This window comes from Rhinolophus sinicus, linkage group LG01 (genome assembly GCF_036562045.2).
Source record: "Rhinolophus sinicus isolate RSC01 linkage group LG01, ASM3656204v1, whole genome shotgun sequence".
NCBI classification, from domain to species: domain Eukaryota; kingdom Metazoa; phylum Chordata; class Mammalia; order Chiroptera; family Rhinolophidae; genus Rhinolophus; species Rhinolophus sinicus.
The window spans coordinates 124118634-124133144 of NC_133751.1; the positions used below are offsets into that span (position 1 = coordinate 124118634).

Below are 14511 nucleotides of genomic sequence, written 5' to 3' on the forward strand. Positions count from 1 at the left end.
AATAGGAAAAAACAGCAACACAATTTGGTAAACTGCAATCTAGAATGTTATACCCAAACTATCAAACAAGTGTAAAGATAAAATGAATGCATTTTCAGACATGCAAGGACTTAAAATTTTCATCTTCCATGCACTTTTTATAAGGAACCCTATTAGCAGATGATCACTAACAAAATAAAGTGGGCTGTGAGAAAGAGAAAAATACAGAATAGAGAAAAATGGGATATAACACAAGAGAGTGGCAAAGGGAATCTCCAGAATGATGGTGAAGGAATATGACAGTTCTATACCAGGTGCAGGAAAAAACAGATTCAGATTGGGACATATCAGATGTGCTGGAAAACTAATGAAAAACTCCTATGCATCTGAATATCCTGAGAAGACAGTTATAAAACTGGTGTGGAGAGTTTAGAAGTGAGTTAATGATAATTATTTTAAAACTAAGCAAACAACTTATGACTCCATGGAAAACAAAACAGAACAGGAAAACATTTCATGTTAAACTACATGGCTCAGCTATGAGCAAAATTTGTGTTCACAAAAATATAAGCACTGAATTTTTACCTAACAAATTACAATGCAACTATAATGAAATTATAATGTAACCACTGGGATAAAAGGGTATGAAAGAGTACTGTTTGGTGGGGAGAAAAGGAGAAAAGAGGCAAATCATCATCTTCCATAATTGGAAGTTGATAGAAAATGCCTAAAACTGAAAAAACTTAAAAGTTGTAATACAACCAAAGCAATTTGCAGCTATGGAGGCAATCACCAAAAGAATCAATTAAAAAAAGTTTGAACTGCTTACCTTTAGGGGGGAAAAAAAAATAGGGAGAGAAGCATGCAAGGCACTCCTAGTTTTTATTGCAACTTAAATAACTATAATTTTAAATAATGTGCATGTATGTAACTGATTTTTAAGAACAACTTTGAAAAAGAGAAAGGTAAACATTTCTCATAGAAGAAATTACTTACAAGGAAAATAAAGCTATGGAGAGTCAGAGTTTTAAAAAACTTAATGAAGTATACTTGGTACATCAAACAATAAAGATTACTTAAAGAATGGAAAAAAATTATATATGAAACATTGGCAGTAAGATAAATTTTCATCCAGACAACTTTCCCTTTCCTAAGCAATGACATGATGACAACACATTTTATTTACATTATCTAATGTTTCAAAGTTTTTAAGACAGTCAAGACTTAGCTAAGGACATCTGTAAAGAGTATTCCACTCAAATGCTACCTCCTTTGAAATCCAATACCTCTCTTCTTCCATGCTGTTCTCTCTCTTGTAGTAATGATCCTATTCACCAGAACTCTGGGTCAGGATCGTCCACAATACTCTAATTCCTGTCTTCAACTTAGGGTTTTAAGGTTTTACTATCTCTCTTCAGCATTTTCAACTTCAAAACAAACAACTTATGTTGTGAACTCAAGTGACTTTAATTCACTTGTACTCCAGCCACTCATGGGTACATGTCATACAATTAGCCCTGACATCCAGCTACACGGTTATGTCTCTTTCCATCTTCTTGAAACCCCACTAAAATGGCAGAAGGAAATTAAAAGAAAAGGTAAATGGCCAAGGAAGAAAAAAGGTGGCAAGGAAACAATGAATAAAATATTTCAACACTGTTTGGAAAACAAGAAAGGAATATTACATCCTGAGTGCTTCCAGAAGGCATATTAGTAAGAAGTCAATCAATTTACCCTGCATAACCTTCAAAAGTGCCACAGACTGAAGGTACAAGAAACCACACAAACAAGGGTAAAACAAGGCTTTAAAAATAATTGTTAAAATTCTCAAACAGAAACAGGGAGACTCCTGGACTGCCAGATGGCTCAGTTGGTTAGAGCTTGAGCTCTCAACAACAAGGTTTCCAGTTCAATTCCCTCCATAGGATGGTGGGCTGTGCCCCCTGCAATTAAAGATTGAAAACGGAAACCGGACTTGGAGCTGAGCTGCACCCTCCACAACTAGACTGAAGGACAACTACTTGGAGCTGATGGGCCCTAAAGAAACACACTGTTCCCCAATATTCCCCAATAAAAATTAAAAAAAAAAAAAGTAAAGAAAGAAACAGGGAGACTCCCAGGTTCCGTTCCAGATCTTGTATAACCAGGCAGTTAATTACAACCTCCATAAATAAACCTCCATAAGTAAAACAAAGAATAAATGAATAGAAAATGATATAAACGAAGAAATGCGGCAAAAATTTAGGAAAAACTAAATTTTAAGAGGAAAAAAATAGTCACATTACACTACTTCCTCAAAAGTGAACATTCATTCCATAAATAGTATATAAATAGTATAATACTATTGATTTAGCCAATAACATATGGACAAGGCGTAGGGAAAAGAAGGTCTAGGAAAAAAATCAACTAATCAACTAACGTAAAAGTATGTTAGCAGATAAACCACTGATAAATCAAGAATCAGCAGTATACGCACAGTAGCTGGAAATCTGGATGTAATTACCCAGAGTAATGGCTAAGTAAGAGCTAGTGGCTGCCCTGCAGAACACAAAAAGGGTGGGAGAATGGGGTGGGGGTGAAGAGCTGCTCGTTTTGTTTTAAGCCTGTCAGTGTTGATTTTTAAAACTATGTGCATATATCCTTTTAATTAATTACTTTAAAAGCTGCAATAAAAAACAAAAAATGTGCTGTCTAAAAATCTTAAAACTCCCATATACTTGTCTGACCACAATGTCTTATCCTTCTGGTGCTCACTCCTTTACTCCTAATTTACAACTATATGCCAATTCGTCCTGATCTCCATTCCTGCCTGCATCCCTCACTACCTCTAAGTAATTCAGTCTTTCTGATACCCTCTCTTCTCTGTGCTGCAACACTTTAACCTCTGCCTGTCAAAACCCTTTGTTTGCTACTTTCCCACAATTGCCTGGGTTGGGAGGCAGGGGATACAACACTACTGTGTGACTAAAAGTTCTGGGCATCTAACTTCAACGGTGCCCCACTGTTAGCGATATAGTTACCCACTCAATTCTTCTCAATAGTGATGATAAGTCACTATTCTCTCCCATCCCTTAACCTTATATCCTATCTCTCTCCCAACACAACAGTTTGATTCCATTTCATGAAAAATAACTGAAACTGAACCCTGATCATGAACTTCCTCAGCTACTCGCCTGCTCCTCTAGCCTTCCTAGCTCCGCATTTTCCAGGCCCTATACTTAACTCCTTAGCTCTGTTAATGGAGTAACCCTTTTAAAAATAAAACTAATCTCGGCCTTATTCTTTCTATTGACTTCTTACCAGTCCCCAGTAACCACTATGCTTTTCTTTCAGAGCCACCTCCCAGAATATCCAGTCGATTCCCGAAATTTCACCTTTCACTGATGCAATAAGCTGTCTCTATCACACCATTCCATTGAAATTGCTCCCCAAGAACTGGAATGTTAAAAACCCGTGAGTACTTCTCCAGTTTTTTCCATTACCTCACTGTAGCAACTGGCACTATTTATATTGAACCTCACTCCTTGAAAACATTCAGTACTTTTAATGTCAGTACCACAATCCCTTGGCTTGGCTTCTCCCTTCCTGTATTCTTGAGCATTGTTTGCAGGCTCCTCTTACTCTGCCTGTCCATAAAGTGTTAGTGTTCACTAGGGCCCCCCTCGTCCCCTTTTTCCCCTCTCCACATCCTTTCCCTGACCAATTTCTTCCTTTGCGCCATGGGGTGATGACTTCACATCTATCCTTACTCAAGAACACACAACCCAGTTCAAAACCCTTGGAATCCAAGTGTTCATTTTGGAACCTTTTTAAGATGCATAATAAACTCATCTCATGTTTCCACCTCACCTATTTTCTTCCCCTTCCTTCTCTGTTCCTAATTTCAGAGGACGGCACAGTATCTAGTTGCTCAAGTTACAAACCGGGGAATCATCACAGATTCCTCATATTCTTACTCCCCTCGCATCCAGGCAATCGGTAAGTCATGTTGATTCTATTAGTTTTCTCTCACCTCCTTTTTCATTCTCATTGACCTACTGAAATTACTTATCTTTCATCTGAAAAACTGCAATAAACTCACCTGTTCCCAACACAGCTCACATCTCTGTTCCAATCTACCCAACCAGTGCAGTCACCCAGTGACCTTTCTAACACCATACATAAACCTGGGTCATTTCTATGCTGAAGTTTTCTGCACGGCTACAGAAACCAGTAACTCCTTCGCATAGTGTATTAGTCTCTCATGAACACCAATCTGGATCTATCTCCTACCACTCCTTTCCTTTATACTTTTATTATCTTGCTCTCTCATATCTCAAACCTGTACCCCGCTTACCCATCTGCCAGAAATACATTCCCCCAGCATTCCTGACAAACACACAATCATCCTTTAAGACTCAGTTCAACTGTTATCTCCTCTAGTTGTTTTTCTAGTTCTCCCAAGTAAACTTAGATGCTCTTGTTCCTATGCCCTCACCAGATACACATGTCCATTAAAGCAACCATACTTGTTCATATATTCATCTCTTATTCTTTAAGCTTCATAAGAGAAAGACAAGTTAATTTTTGACCATGAGAATTATATCCACTTACTATTTGCTGAGTGAATATAAACAAGAGTAGGCATATAATGTTAGTTATTCTACTAATAAAGTTAAATTTCTTATATTAAGTTACTAGAACTTTTCATTATGAACGCACATATTTTTCATTAACTTAATACAGCCTACATGTTACTAACATTTCATAGAGACAAGACTATTTTGCTAATAAATATTTTGCTACAACAGTCAATTGACAGTCTTTGTATAATGGTCGTTTTACATGGGGGGAAGAAAGGGAGTTCTAGAACCCTTCCCAAAATATTTTATTTAAATGATTATAAATTTTAAGGGCTGCCCTCTTTTCATGACCCCACATAAGCCACAAATATTAGAGACAGAAGTTTCATTTTCCTAAATATATGAAAAATGTAACTTTAGCCTGTTTTAACACAAGCAATTATTTTTCAGAAAAAATATGACTCAACTATAGCATTTAGTATACAAAATAAAGTTCCTGAGATTAACTCTCTGAATGTCAGAGTTGATAGATATTTTCTGCTAAATATTATAGAACAATTCCATCTTTAAAAAAATTACCTCTGGATGAAAAAAGATTTCAGGTCCCAAGAATCTCTCATAACCAACATCAATGGAAAATTCTTTCTTTGAGATAGCATTGATTCCAGTATACTGTTTAATCCACTTTGATCCGTCTGTGTCATACTTGTTAAATTCTTTTACTAAATCTGGGCAGACATAACTATAGCGCTCCTAGAAAAAAAAAAAAAGAAGTAGTATTTTCCTCTTGTTTTAGGAAAAGTAAAAAAGGATGGCATGTTTTCAGTAAACTAGAAACAAATTTTTAAACTCTTCAGAAAATAAACACAGGAAATTCATCTGAAAAAAATTTTGTCAGGATATTATAATGTGTAGTACAAATAAACAGCTCATCTCCAACACATAATTCCTGACTCCATACATGAAAGGAGTATGATCTGACAGTCAAGTTCTACTATTTTAATGTCACTTTGTGAAAATTTTCATTAATGTCATCAAACATTTTACCATTTCAATAATTAATGGAGTCTATATTCTAGAGAGGAAAAAGCATAAAATACACACAAAAGTGAAGAATAGTTAATAGATGATATATCCACACAAATTACTATATAGATCCTTAATATTTACCTGAAACAAAACTGATTAAGTTCAGAGTAAATAAATAAAATAAAAAAGGCTGAAAATATAAACTACTCTTTTTCACCGTATTACGTGCAATGCTGAATTGTTGCGTATTTGGTTATATGTCCTAAGTAAAAGTTTTCATCTAAAATGCAATTCAAAAATGTTACGGGTTATAACATCCTATTGGCAATTTATGAACTCCCGGTTGCAAGTCTCATATTTCTTTTTAAAGAAAAATGCAGGGCCGGCCCGGTGGCTCAGGCGGTTAGAGCTCCATGCTCCTAACTCCGAAGGCTGCCAGTTCGATTCCCACATGGGCCAGTGGGCTCCCAACCACAAGGTTGCCAGTTCAATTCCTCGAGTCCCGCAAGGGATGGTGGGCTCTGCCACCTGCAACTAAGATTGAGCACAGCACCTTGAGCTGAGCTGCCTCCCGGATGGCTCAGTTGTTGGTTGGAGCGCGGGGCTCTTAAACCACAAGGTTGCCAGTTCAATTCCTCGACTCCCGCAAGGGATGGTGGGCAGTGCCCCCTGCAACTAAAATTGAACATGGCACCTTGAGCTGAGCTGCCGCTGAGCTCCCAGATGGCTCAGTTGGTTGGAGTATGTGCTCTCAACCACAAGGTTGCCGGTTCAACTCCCGTAAGGGATGGTGGGCTGTGCCCCCTGCAACTAGCAACGGCAACTGGACCGGGAGCTGAGCTGCGCCCTCCACAACTAAGACAGAACAACAACTTGAAGCTGAACAGAACCCTCCACAACTAAGATTGAAAGGACAACAACTTGACCTGGAGAAAAGTCCTGAAAGTGCACACTGTTCCCCAATAAAGTCCTGTTCCCCTTCCCCAATAAAATCTTAAAAAAAAAAAAAAAAAAAAAAAATGCACATTTCATATACTTTTACATATCAAGGATCCCATCTAAGATAGATATAAATATTATTGGTAATCAAACGACATAAAGGAAATGTCAGAAAACAAAAGACGATTTGATTATGCTACATTAGGTCTTCTTTCTCCAATCCTTGGAGGTAGGAATTACACAGAAATGATGATCCTTAAAAGACATTCAGACTGAGCATCAGTATTCTCTAGAACAAATTTAAATCCTTGGTGTTTTTGTTACTTTTTTATACTCCACAGATTTTTACAAAGATAGTGCTCATATTAACTTTTTACATATTTAATATTATAGCCACCAATGTGCAGTGACTTTTGGCAGCTACATTTAGTAATTTCTTTACTACCTAGAAAGTAGTAAATTCATTTTCATTCCTAACCTTCGAAGAGCAAGGAAAAACCTGTAATTATGTAAAGATAGACAAATTAATGAAGTTATTTTTGCCAGAGCAGTTTTGCTTTTACATATTCAAAACATGTGAGAAATCCACTGAAATTTTTTAGGTATGTTAACGAACAATAAATTTTACAAAGCAATGCTAAGTATTTCTATAGTTTGTATGAAACGTTGATATAATAAAGACTTACACAGCGTACAAATTATTAAAAGAACTTACATAGGCTTCACATTTTTCTATTTGCCGTATCACTTGAGCCAACTATTCTATAACCAAATTATTCAATTATATCAAAAAAAATTTGTAACACAAAACTGTTAGGATTATCATAAGGAATTCAGTGAAAAACCTGAGATGTGAGGACTCTGAAGTGAACCAATTTATTTTTACGAAAGGGAATAATCACAAAAATATATATTAAAGTCAACTGGTATAAATGTTGTTATATGTCGGACCTCCTAAATGTGAAATGTAGAGAGAACAGGCAAAGGGTCGATAATCCCCCAAAATTTCCTTACAAGAAATACAGAGAAACATAGATATAATTAAGGCTAACGATTCGTAACCAGCTAACAAGTGTTTTTTTTTTAAGTACTGTTCTAAAGAATTTTTCATGTTAATATTATAAATTTGATTTTAATTTCTAACTGAATTACACTCTCATCATTATTTTTTACCTTTACTGCCTTAGCAGTTTCCAAGGATTGCTCTGGAGGGATTCCTACTTCTCGGTCTCTCAGCAACTGCTGAATAAAATACGTTATATCTCGTCCTGCGATGGGAATGTGCTTAATACAGCTGCCAATCACATACCCTTCAGCCTAGACCAAAAAAAAAAAGTGTCAAATTTACCATCAATGTTTTCAAAATTAATATAACCTAAATAATTAGCCATTAAAGACCTATATCTCAGGTTAGTGTATTAGCATTCTCAAGTATTATTTTATCCCAGGAGAATTCTTCCAGTCTTTATCCCTCAACGATATTCCTCACAGTTTGCTTATCATAAAATTTATAATAATTATGAACAAGAATGGCTAGCAACTTACGCACAGACATATTCTCCCACTGATAAAAGAGTTTATAACCAAGAGTAAAATGATGTAACATCACAGAAATAATGATCTTCAGAAGTATGAAATGTTTTAGATAGCAGGCTTTGATGAGATATGATTTTTTAATCTTTTATAATTTCAATAAAAATTTAGACTGCAATGTAGGAAAGTTGATCATTAATTCACAAAGTATCATTTTCCTAATGAAGCAGGTACCAATGTCACAAGTCTGAGACATTCCATCATAATGCCAAATAATTAAATTCTGCAGAATGAGTTCACAAATGTACTGATCTAAGTCAGAAGTACAAAAAATAATGCAGCAAAACTAAATGTAATGCATTAACAAAGAATATCAAGGATGTCCTGATGTACCCATGAAAGAGTATTAGGGATTGGATTCATCCTCTCACCTTAAAGATAAAACAGGACTAATTATATGAAATAAAGGTTTCAGATATTGGAAAACAGGCAGAAGAAGGTAGTGATCTCTAAGAGAAGGGAAAACAAACAAGGTAAGTGCTACAAACATCTCATCTCACAGCCTAGGGAAAGTTCTCAGGCAACAATAATGGGGAGAACCCAGAGTCTGATGGTCTCATTAAGCTGAGGATACAGAATTTAGATTTCAGGCAGCTCAAGGTGGCTGCAGTGTGCAAGTAAGACTGCTAACGTGGAAAAGGCTGCATTAAGAGAGAGCTCTGGAAATCTGAAGAGTTACCACTTTAGCTGACTAGGAATCATCACATGCATGTGAGAAAACCATCAAGGCCAGAGGAAAAAAACCTCTGCAGAGGAGTGGGCAGCAATTCCTAAAGCTCATACACAGCTGGAGTAGTTTCTGTTCCCATTAGCCAGAGTTGAAAGACCTCAAACATACAGCGCTGAATTCTAAGAATAATGCCTCAATTCCGGGGACAAAGGAGGCCTAAATAAAAGGTTGTTCAGGCCATGCTTTATAATGTTTTAAAGGAGACCCTGAAAGAATCAAACTGATTCCTAGGAACTTAATTGTGTCCCAGGAAAAAAACTATTTAAGGATATTCTGGAGTCCTGGGAGTCCAAAAACCCAGTACATAACAATGTGAATATATGGAATAGTACCTAATCAAAAATTATAAGTAAGGAACCAGGAAAATACAACCCCTGACCAGGAGAAAACTCAATCAATAGAGAACAAAACAGAAATGTCAAAGACATAGAATTAGTAGGCAAGGACATTAAAAGAGGTAATATAATAAAGACCATATGATATGATCAAGAAGATCAATGGAAACATGAGGAAGAGAGAAATGGAAGATATAAAAAGACCCAAACAGAACTTCTAAAGAGAAAAACAATCTGAAATTAAAAATACATTAAATATAATTACAGATCAGACAAAAAATTTTTAAAAAGTGAACTTCAAGACACAGAAATAACAACTACCCAAAATGATAGAGGAAAAAAGTTAGAAAAAAATGAACAGAGCTTCAATGAATGAGACAACTTAAGCAGCCTAATGTACATGTAATTGGAATTCCCAAAGACAAGGAAAGACAGAAAAGATATGTGAAGAAATAATGGACAAAAACTTTCAGATATCATGAAAACTACAAATCCATAGATCCAAGCAGCTCAATGAACCCCAGAGGAAACAAAGAAAACCACATTTAGGTACATTACGATCAAATTACTGAAACCTAGTGAACTAGAAATATATAAGAAGAATATTGTGAAGGTAGCCCGACCAATGTTTCGCAACATTACATTCAAAGGAACAAACACTGAAGTGATAACAGACGTATTTTCAGAAACAAAGCAAGCCAGAAGACAGTAGAACTACATCTTTATAATACTGAAAGGAAAAAAAAATTGTCAACCTAAAATTCTACACCAAGTAACAGTACCTGACAAAAGGAAGGCAAAATAAAGACTTTTTCAAAGGATGCACATAAGTTGAAAGAATTCATAGCCAGCAGATCAGCAGTGTAAGAAATATTAAAGGCCATCACTCAGGCATAATGAAATGATGATAGATGGAAATATGGACCTTCACAAAGCAATTTAAAGCACTGAAAATGGTATGTGGGTAAATATAAAAGAATTTATCTATTTTTCAAAATCTCTTTTCAAGATGACTATTTGCTACGAGCTGACTTGTGTCCTGCCCCTCCCAAAATTCTTATGTTGAAGTGCTGATCCCTAATACTTCAGAATGTGATTGCATTTGGAGAGAGGGTCTTTAAAGAGATAATTAAGTAAAAATGAGGTGATTAGAGTGGGCTACAATCCAATATGACCAAAGTTCTTAAACGAGCAGCTTAGTACACACACACAGAGGAAAGTCTATGCGAAGACACATGGAGAATAAAGCCATCTATAAGCCAAATAAGAGGCCTCAGAAGAAATCAACTCTGCCAACACCTTTTATCTTCCATCTCTGTGAAAAAACTAATTTTCTACTGTTCAAGCCATCCAGTCTGTCGTACTTTGTTATGGCAGCTCTAGCAAAATTAATACACTACTTACAATGAAACAAATTAATAATGTACTATTGAGTTATAACATGTAGAAGTAAAATGAATGACAATGACAGAACATACCAAAAAAGAAGTACACTGTTGTATGATTTTTATTTATGTAATAGTTGAATATTTGTAATCAGACTGTGATAAGTTGAGGATGTTTACTATAAACCCTAGAGCAATGACCACCAAAAACAAGCAACTGACAATAATAAAAATGTACAGCATAGTTAGTCAATAAAGATATAATGGAATTATTCTTAAAAATCCATTAATTCCAAAGAAAGCAAGAAAATAATGATGAGTATAAATTTGAGTAGTCATTCTGAATCTATGAGGCACAAAAAAAAAACCTCATTTGTCATTAAGATTAGAAGCACAAAGGTCTTGGCAGAAAAATGCTCAAATAATCCAATCTGATGAATTTTTCTTAGTATGCTTTACTAAATTCAAGCCACAAATCATAATCATATCTTGAGTTTTTATTTAAAAAAAATGATTCCTCCTAAGTCATTAATGGCCATGTGCTTGCTTACAACTAATAGCTATTTAGTTAACCTACGCACCCTTCTGTTAATTAACGGTAAGAGAGACTATCAACTGGCTAACACATACAAAGACACATCCAAACTGGAAAACAGAATTCCATGTTTAAGAAAAGAAAGTCATACATAGTTCCACTCCTAACATGCCAATTCATCATTTCCTAATTAGAAATTAGAAGCAAAATATTTCTAATAATTTTCTAATTATTTTCTGATTAGAGAACAAACCTACAGCAAAAGAAACATTTTGGAACTTGTTTATAAACTTTTAACAATAACTTGAGCAAAATATAGCTATAGCTGAACAAATGGCCAAATTATAGCAAATTTTTAAAGTGTAATATTTAAGTTTTTAAAAAGTGGTATTAATTCATATAATTTAACTTGGCCAGAGGTTATGTGATGTCCTGTTCAGTAATTTTAAAATATCCTTACCACAGGAATGACATGAGTGACACCGTCTCCACTGTCTATTACCGTACCGGTCAATGTTCTTTCTCCTACTTGTCTTGAGGTCCAGGAAGCAGCTAAGGCAAGAACAGCCTTGAACAAAATGAAATAAGACAGGCAAAAAAAAAAAAAAAAAAAAAAAGACAGAGTTAAAAGGAAAACAGTATCTTACTGGAGTACTTTATTCAATTTTAAACATAGAAACATAGTATCTCTGGAAAGAAAATGCACACAATTAATTTATATTATGCAATCAAATTTTCACATCCTACATTTCACTAAGATAAACTTATAGACATATATTTTCTTTTAGGGGCATTATTTATAAATATTCCATATTTCAGGGAGGGCCATTTTTCTTCTAAAGTCAAAAAAATGGAAGACTAAGGAGAAATTGTACAGTACTAAAATTGCTAAGATTTAAACTATGTTTATATGGGATAGCCTATTACAAACAAAGAAGGTAGAGAAGCAAACAACCAATCACTCAACCACAAGAATTATTCTATTCATAGATGGCTATAAACAAGTATCACTCTTGTAAGATTAGCTCTAATTTTTCTAAATGTAACATGCATTTAGGAATATGTAACACGTCATTTATCCACAGAAAAAGCCAATGCATACTTCCAAATACTGTGATTTAATTAGGAAACAAAGTTGATATTTTTCTATGAAAAATCTTGGTGTGGGCAATAAAGTCTTTAAAAAAAAGTTTGCAAATTAAGAAATTAACATAGCTAGTTCATTTTTTTTAAATATAAATTTAATATAATCCAAATCTCAAATAAGATACATGACTAATAATTAAAAATAGAGCTAAACTGGCTTTATCTACATGCAATATAATAGCTAAAAGGGATCTAGAAAGATATCTAGGCCAACCTCCATTTTTAACACAGGATCACACCATATATCATTGTGAGCTAACAGAACTATACAATAGTTTATATACTTATTAAGCATTTGTGAATATGCCATGTATCACATTTACTATGGGGTTAAAAAATAAGAGGTGAGTTCTGATCTTCAAGGATGGGGCAGAAGCTGTTTTATACAGACATATACACAAATTAAGTGAAATAAAAGCCAACAAGGATTTATGATATATGGGATACAGAGGGACACAAAGGAGGTGGTCAAATGTACCAAGTAGTAAAGCAATCAAAACAGACTATAAAAAAAGGACACAATGAATGTTACATGGATAAATGAATACACATATATGTCTTGACATGGAATAAACGGTAAGTATTCTCTTATTTCTGTCCTATGAAAGGCCTTGAATTATCCAAAAACCGTTAACTTATTTTCTTTAACATTTCTTTTGCTGAGTAAATAACTCCATTTACTATAACACAATTTCTAAATTATTAATTCAGGAGAGAACTATGATATACTTTCACATTATGAAATATAAATATATTTAAAGAGTGAATTAAACCAGGTTAAAATTTAGGAGTCAAGTTTATCTTGACTTATAAACTTGGTTACCTGCACAGCAATGTACAAGCCTGGAACATTGAAGGACTCAAACATTATTTCAGCAGTATATTCCCTGTTTTCTGGAGTATTCAGTGGAGGTTCAGTCTATTAAATTGAATAACATTTTAAATAAACACTATCAGATTATTTTAAAAACTTCATACACAATTTAAAATGAGAAATAATTTCAAAGTCATTAAACTTACACAAAGACCAAAGAAAACCTATAGAGAACTCAAACAAATCTATACATATAAGAAAACAATATGGTTATTCACATTAAAAAAAGAAAAGAAACTGAACTCCTATGTCACACCACTTATAAGGATTCAACGTTGAGAAAGGGCAGGAGGGAGGGAGAAAAGGAGGAGACCCAGTCAAATCACCTTTAAACATGGTAATGACAGACTTTGGGCAAAATACCAATGCTATTTGCTAGTGGGAAGAATCCTCATCTATGCAATGTTTACAGCAGGATGTACCTGGTCTGCCTACAATTATAGTAAATAAGCCAAGATTCTACAAATAGATGGCATAGCTTACTGGAAAATGTTATGTAAGTTACAAAACTGTTAAGAGTATAAAATGGAAATGTTTGAACAGTTCTCTTCAGTTTCAGTTATGTTGCTGAATACACCACTTAGAAACCTGAGGGTTAAGTCTGAGGCAAGAAATAACCTAGGATCCTGGACTGCATGTTTCGCCTATGCCTTATGATTATTTAAATCATTTAAATTATTAAAGTTTGAAACTGGGTAAGACCTCTGATTCTTATGAGTCTGATTTGACAATCCAATCCTTGTTATTATCTCAAGTATTTAAACTTCAAAGGCAAAACTTTTAAACTTAAGAAATACAGAATTACCTTTTTGACCATGAGTAAGGCATGATTCCTTAAATTTAAAGAGCACAAATTGCCCAGGGAAAGAATGATAAAACTTGAATTCATCACAAATTAAATCTTTTTTAGAAGTTTAAAAGACACTGTAAAGAAAATTATTTAAAAAACACACACAAAAAAACGAAACACTAACCAGGAGGAGACGTTTTCCACACGTAAAACCTTCAATAGCTAAACTGCCTGATAGGTTTAAAACTATTTAGAAGAGTTCAGGAATTATGTTTAAGAGTATGGAGATACTTAGTAATACGTACATACAAAATTAAGCAAACTAAAAACCCAAAGCAGAACTATGAACTCCAAGACAGAGTTCTACATAAAATATAATCAGAATATTTCACAAAGAAAACATACAAATAGCTAATAAGTACATGAAAAAGTGCTTAATGTGATTAGTCATCAGGAAAATGCAAATTAAAACCAATATGAGAAATCTTGCCCACCCACCAGAATGGCTAAAATTAAAAAGATTGACACACCAAATGTTGGATAAAATGTAGAACAACCAAATTGCAAATACATTGTTGGTGGGTGTGCAAAAAGGTACAACCCCTTGGAAAAAG

The 14511-nt window shown here is 34.5% G+C and overlaps 1 protein-coding gene across 1 annotated transcript in view; it reads right to left on the reverse strand.

Moving 5' to 3' along the window:
• Positions 1–14511, reverse strand: part of ACTR3 (actin related protein 3) — a 54400-nt gene that overhangs the window by 7556 nt on the left and 32333 nt on the right. Inside the window, exons 5-8 of the mRNA XM_019731127.2 lie at positions 13057–13152; positions 11548–11655; positions 7683–7826; positions 5121–5294 (exon numbers count right to left, since the gene is read on the reverse strand). Of these exons, the coding sequence (XP_019586686.1) occupies positions 5121–5294; positions 7683–7826; positions 11548–11655; positions 13057–13152 (522 nt within the window). The remainder of the gene's footprint in view (positions 1–5120; positions 5295–7682; positions 7827–11547; positions 11656–13056; positions 13153–14511) is intronic.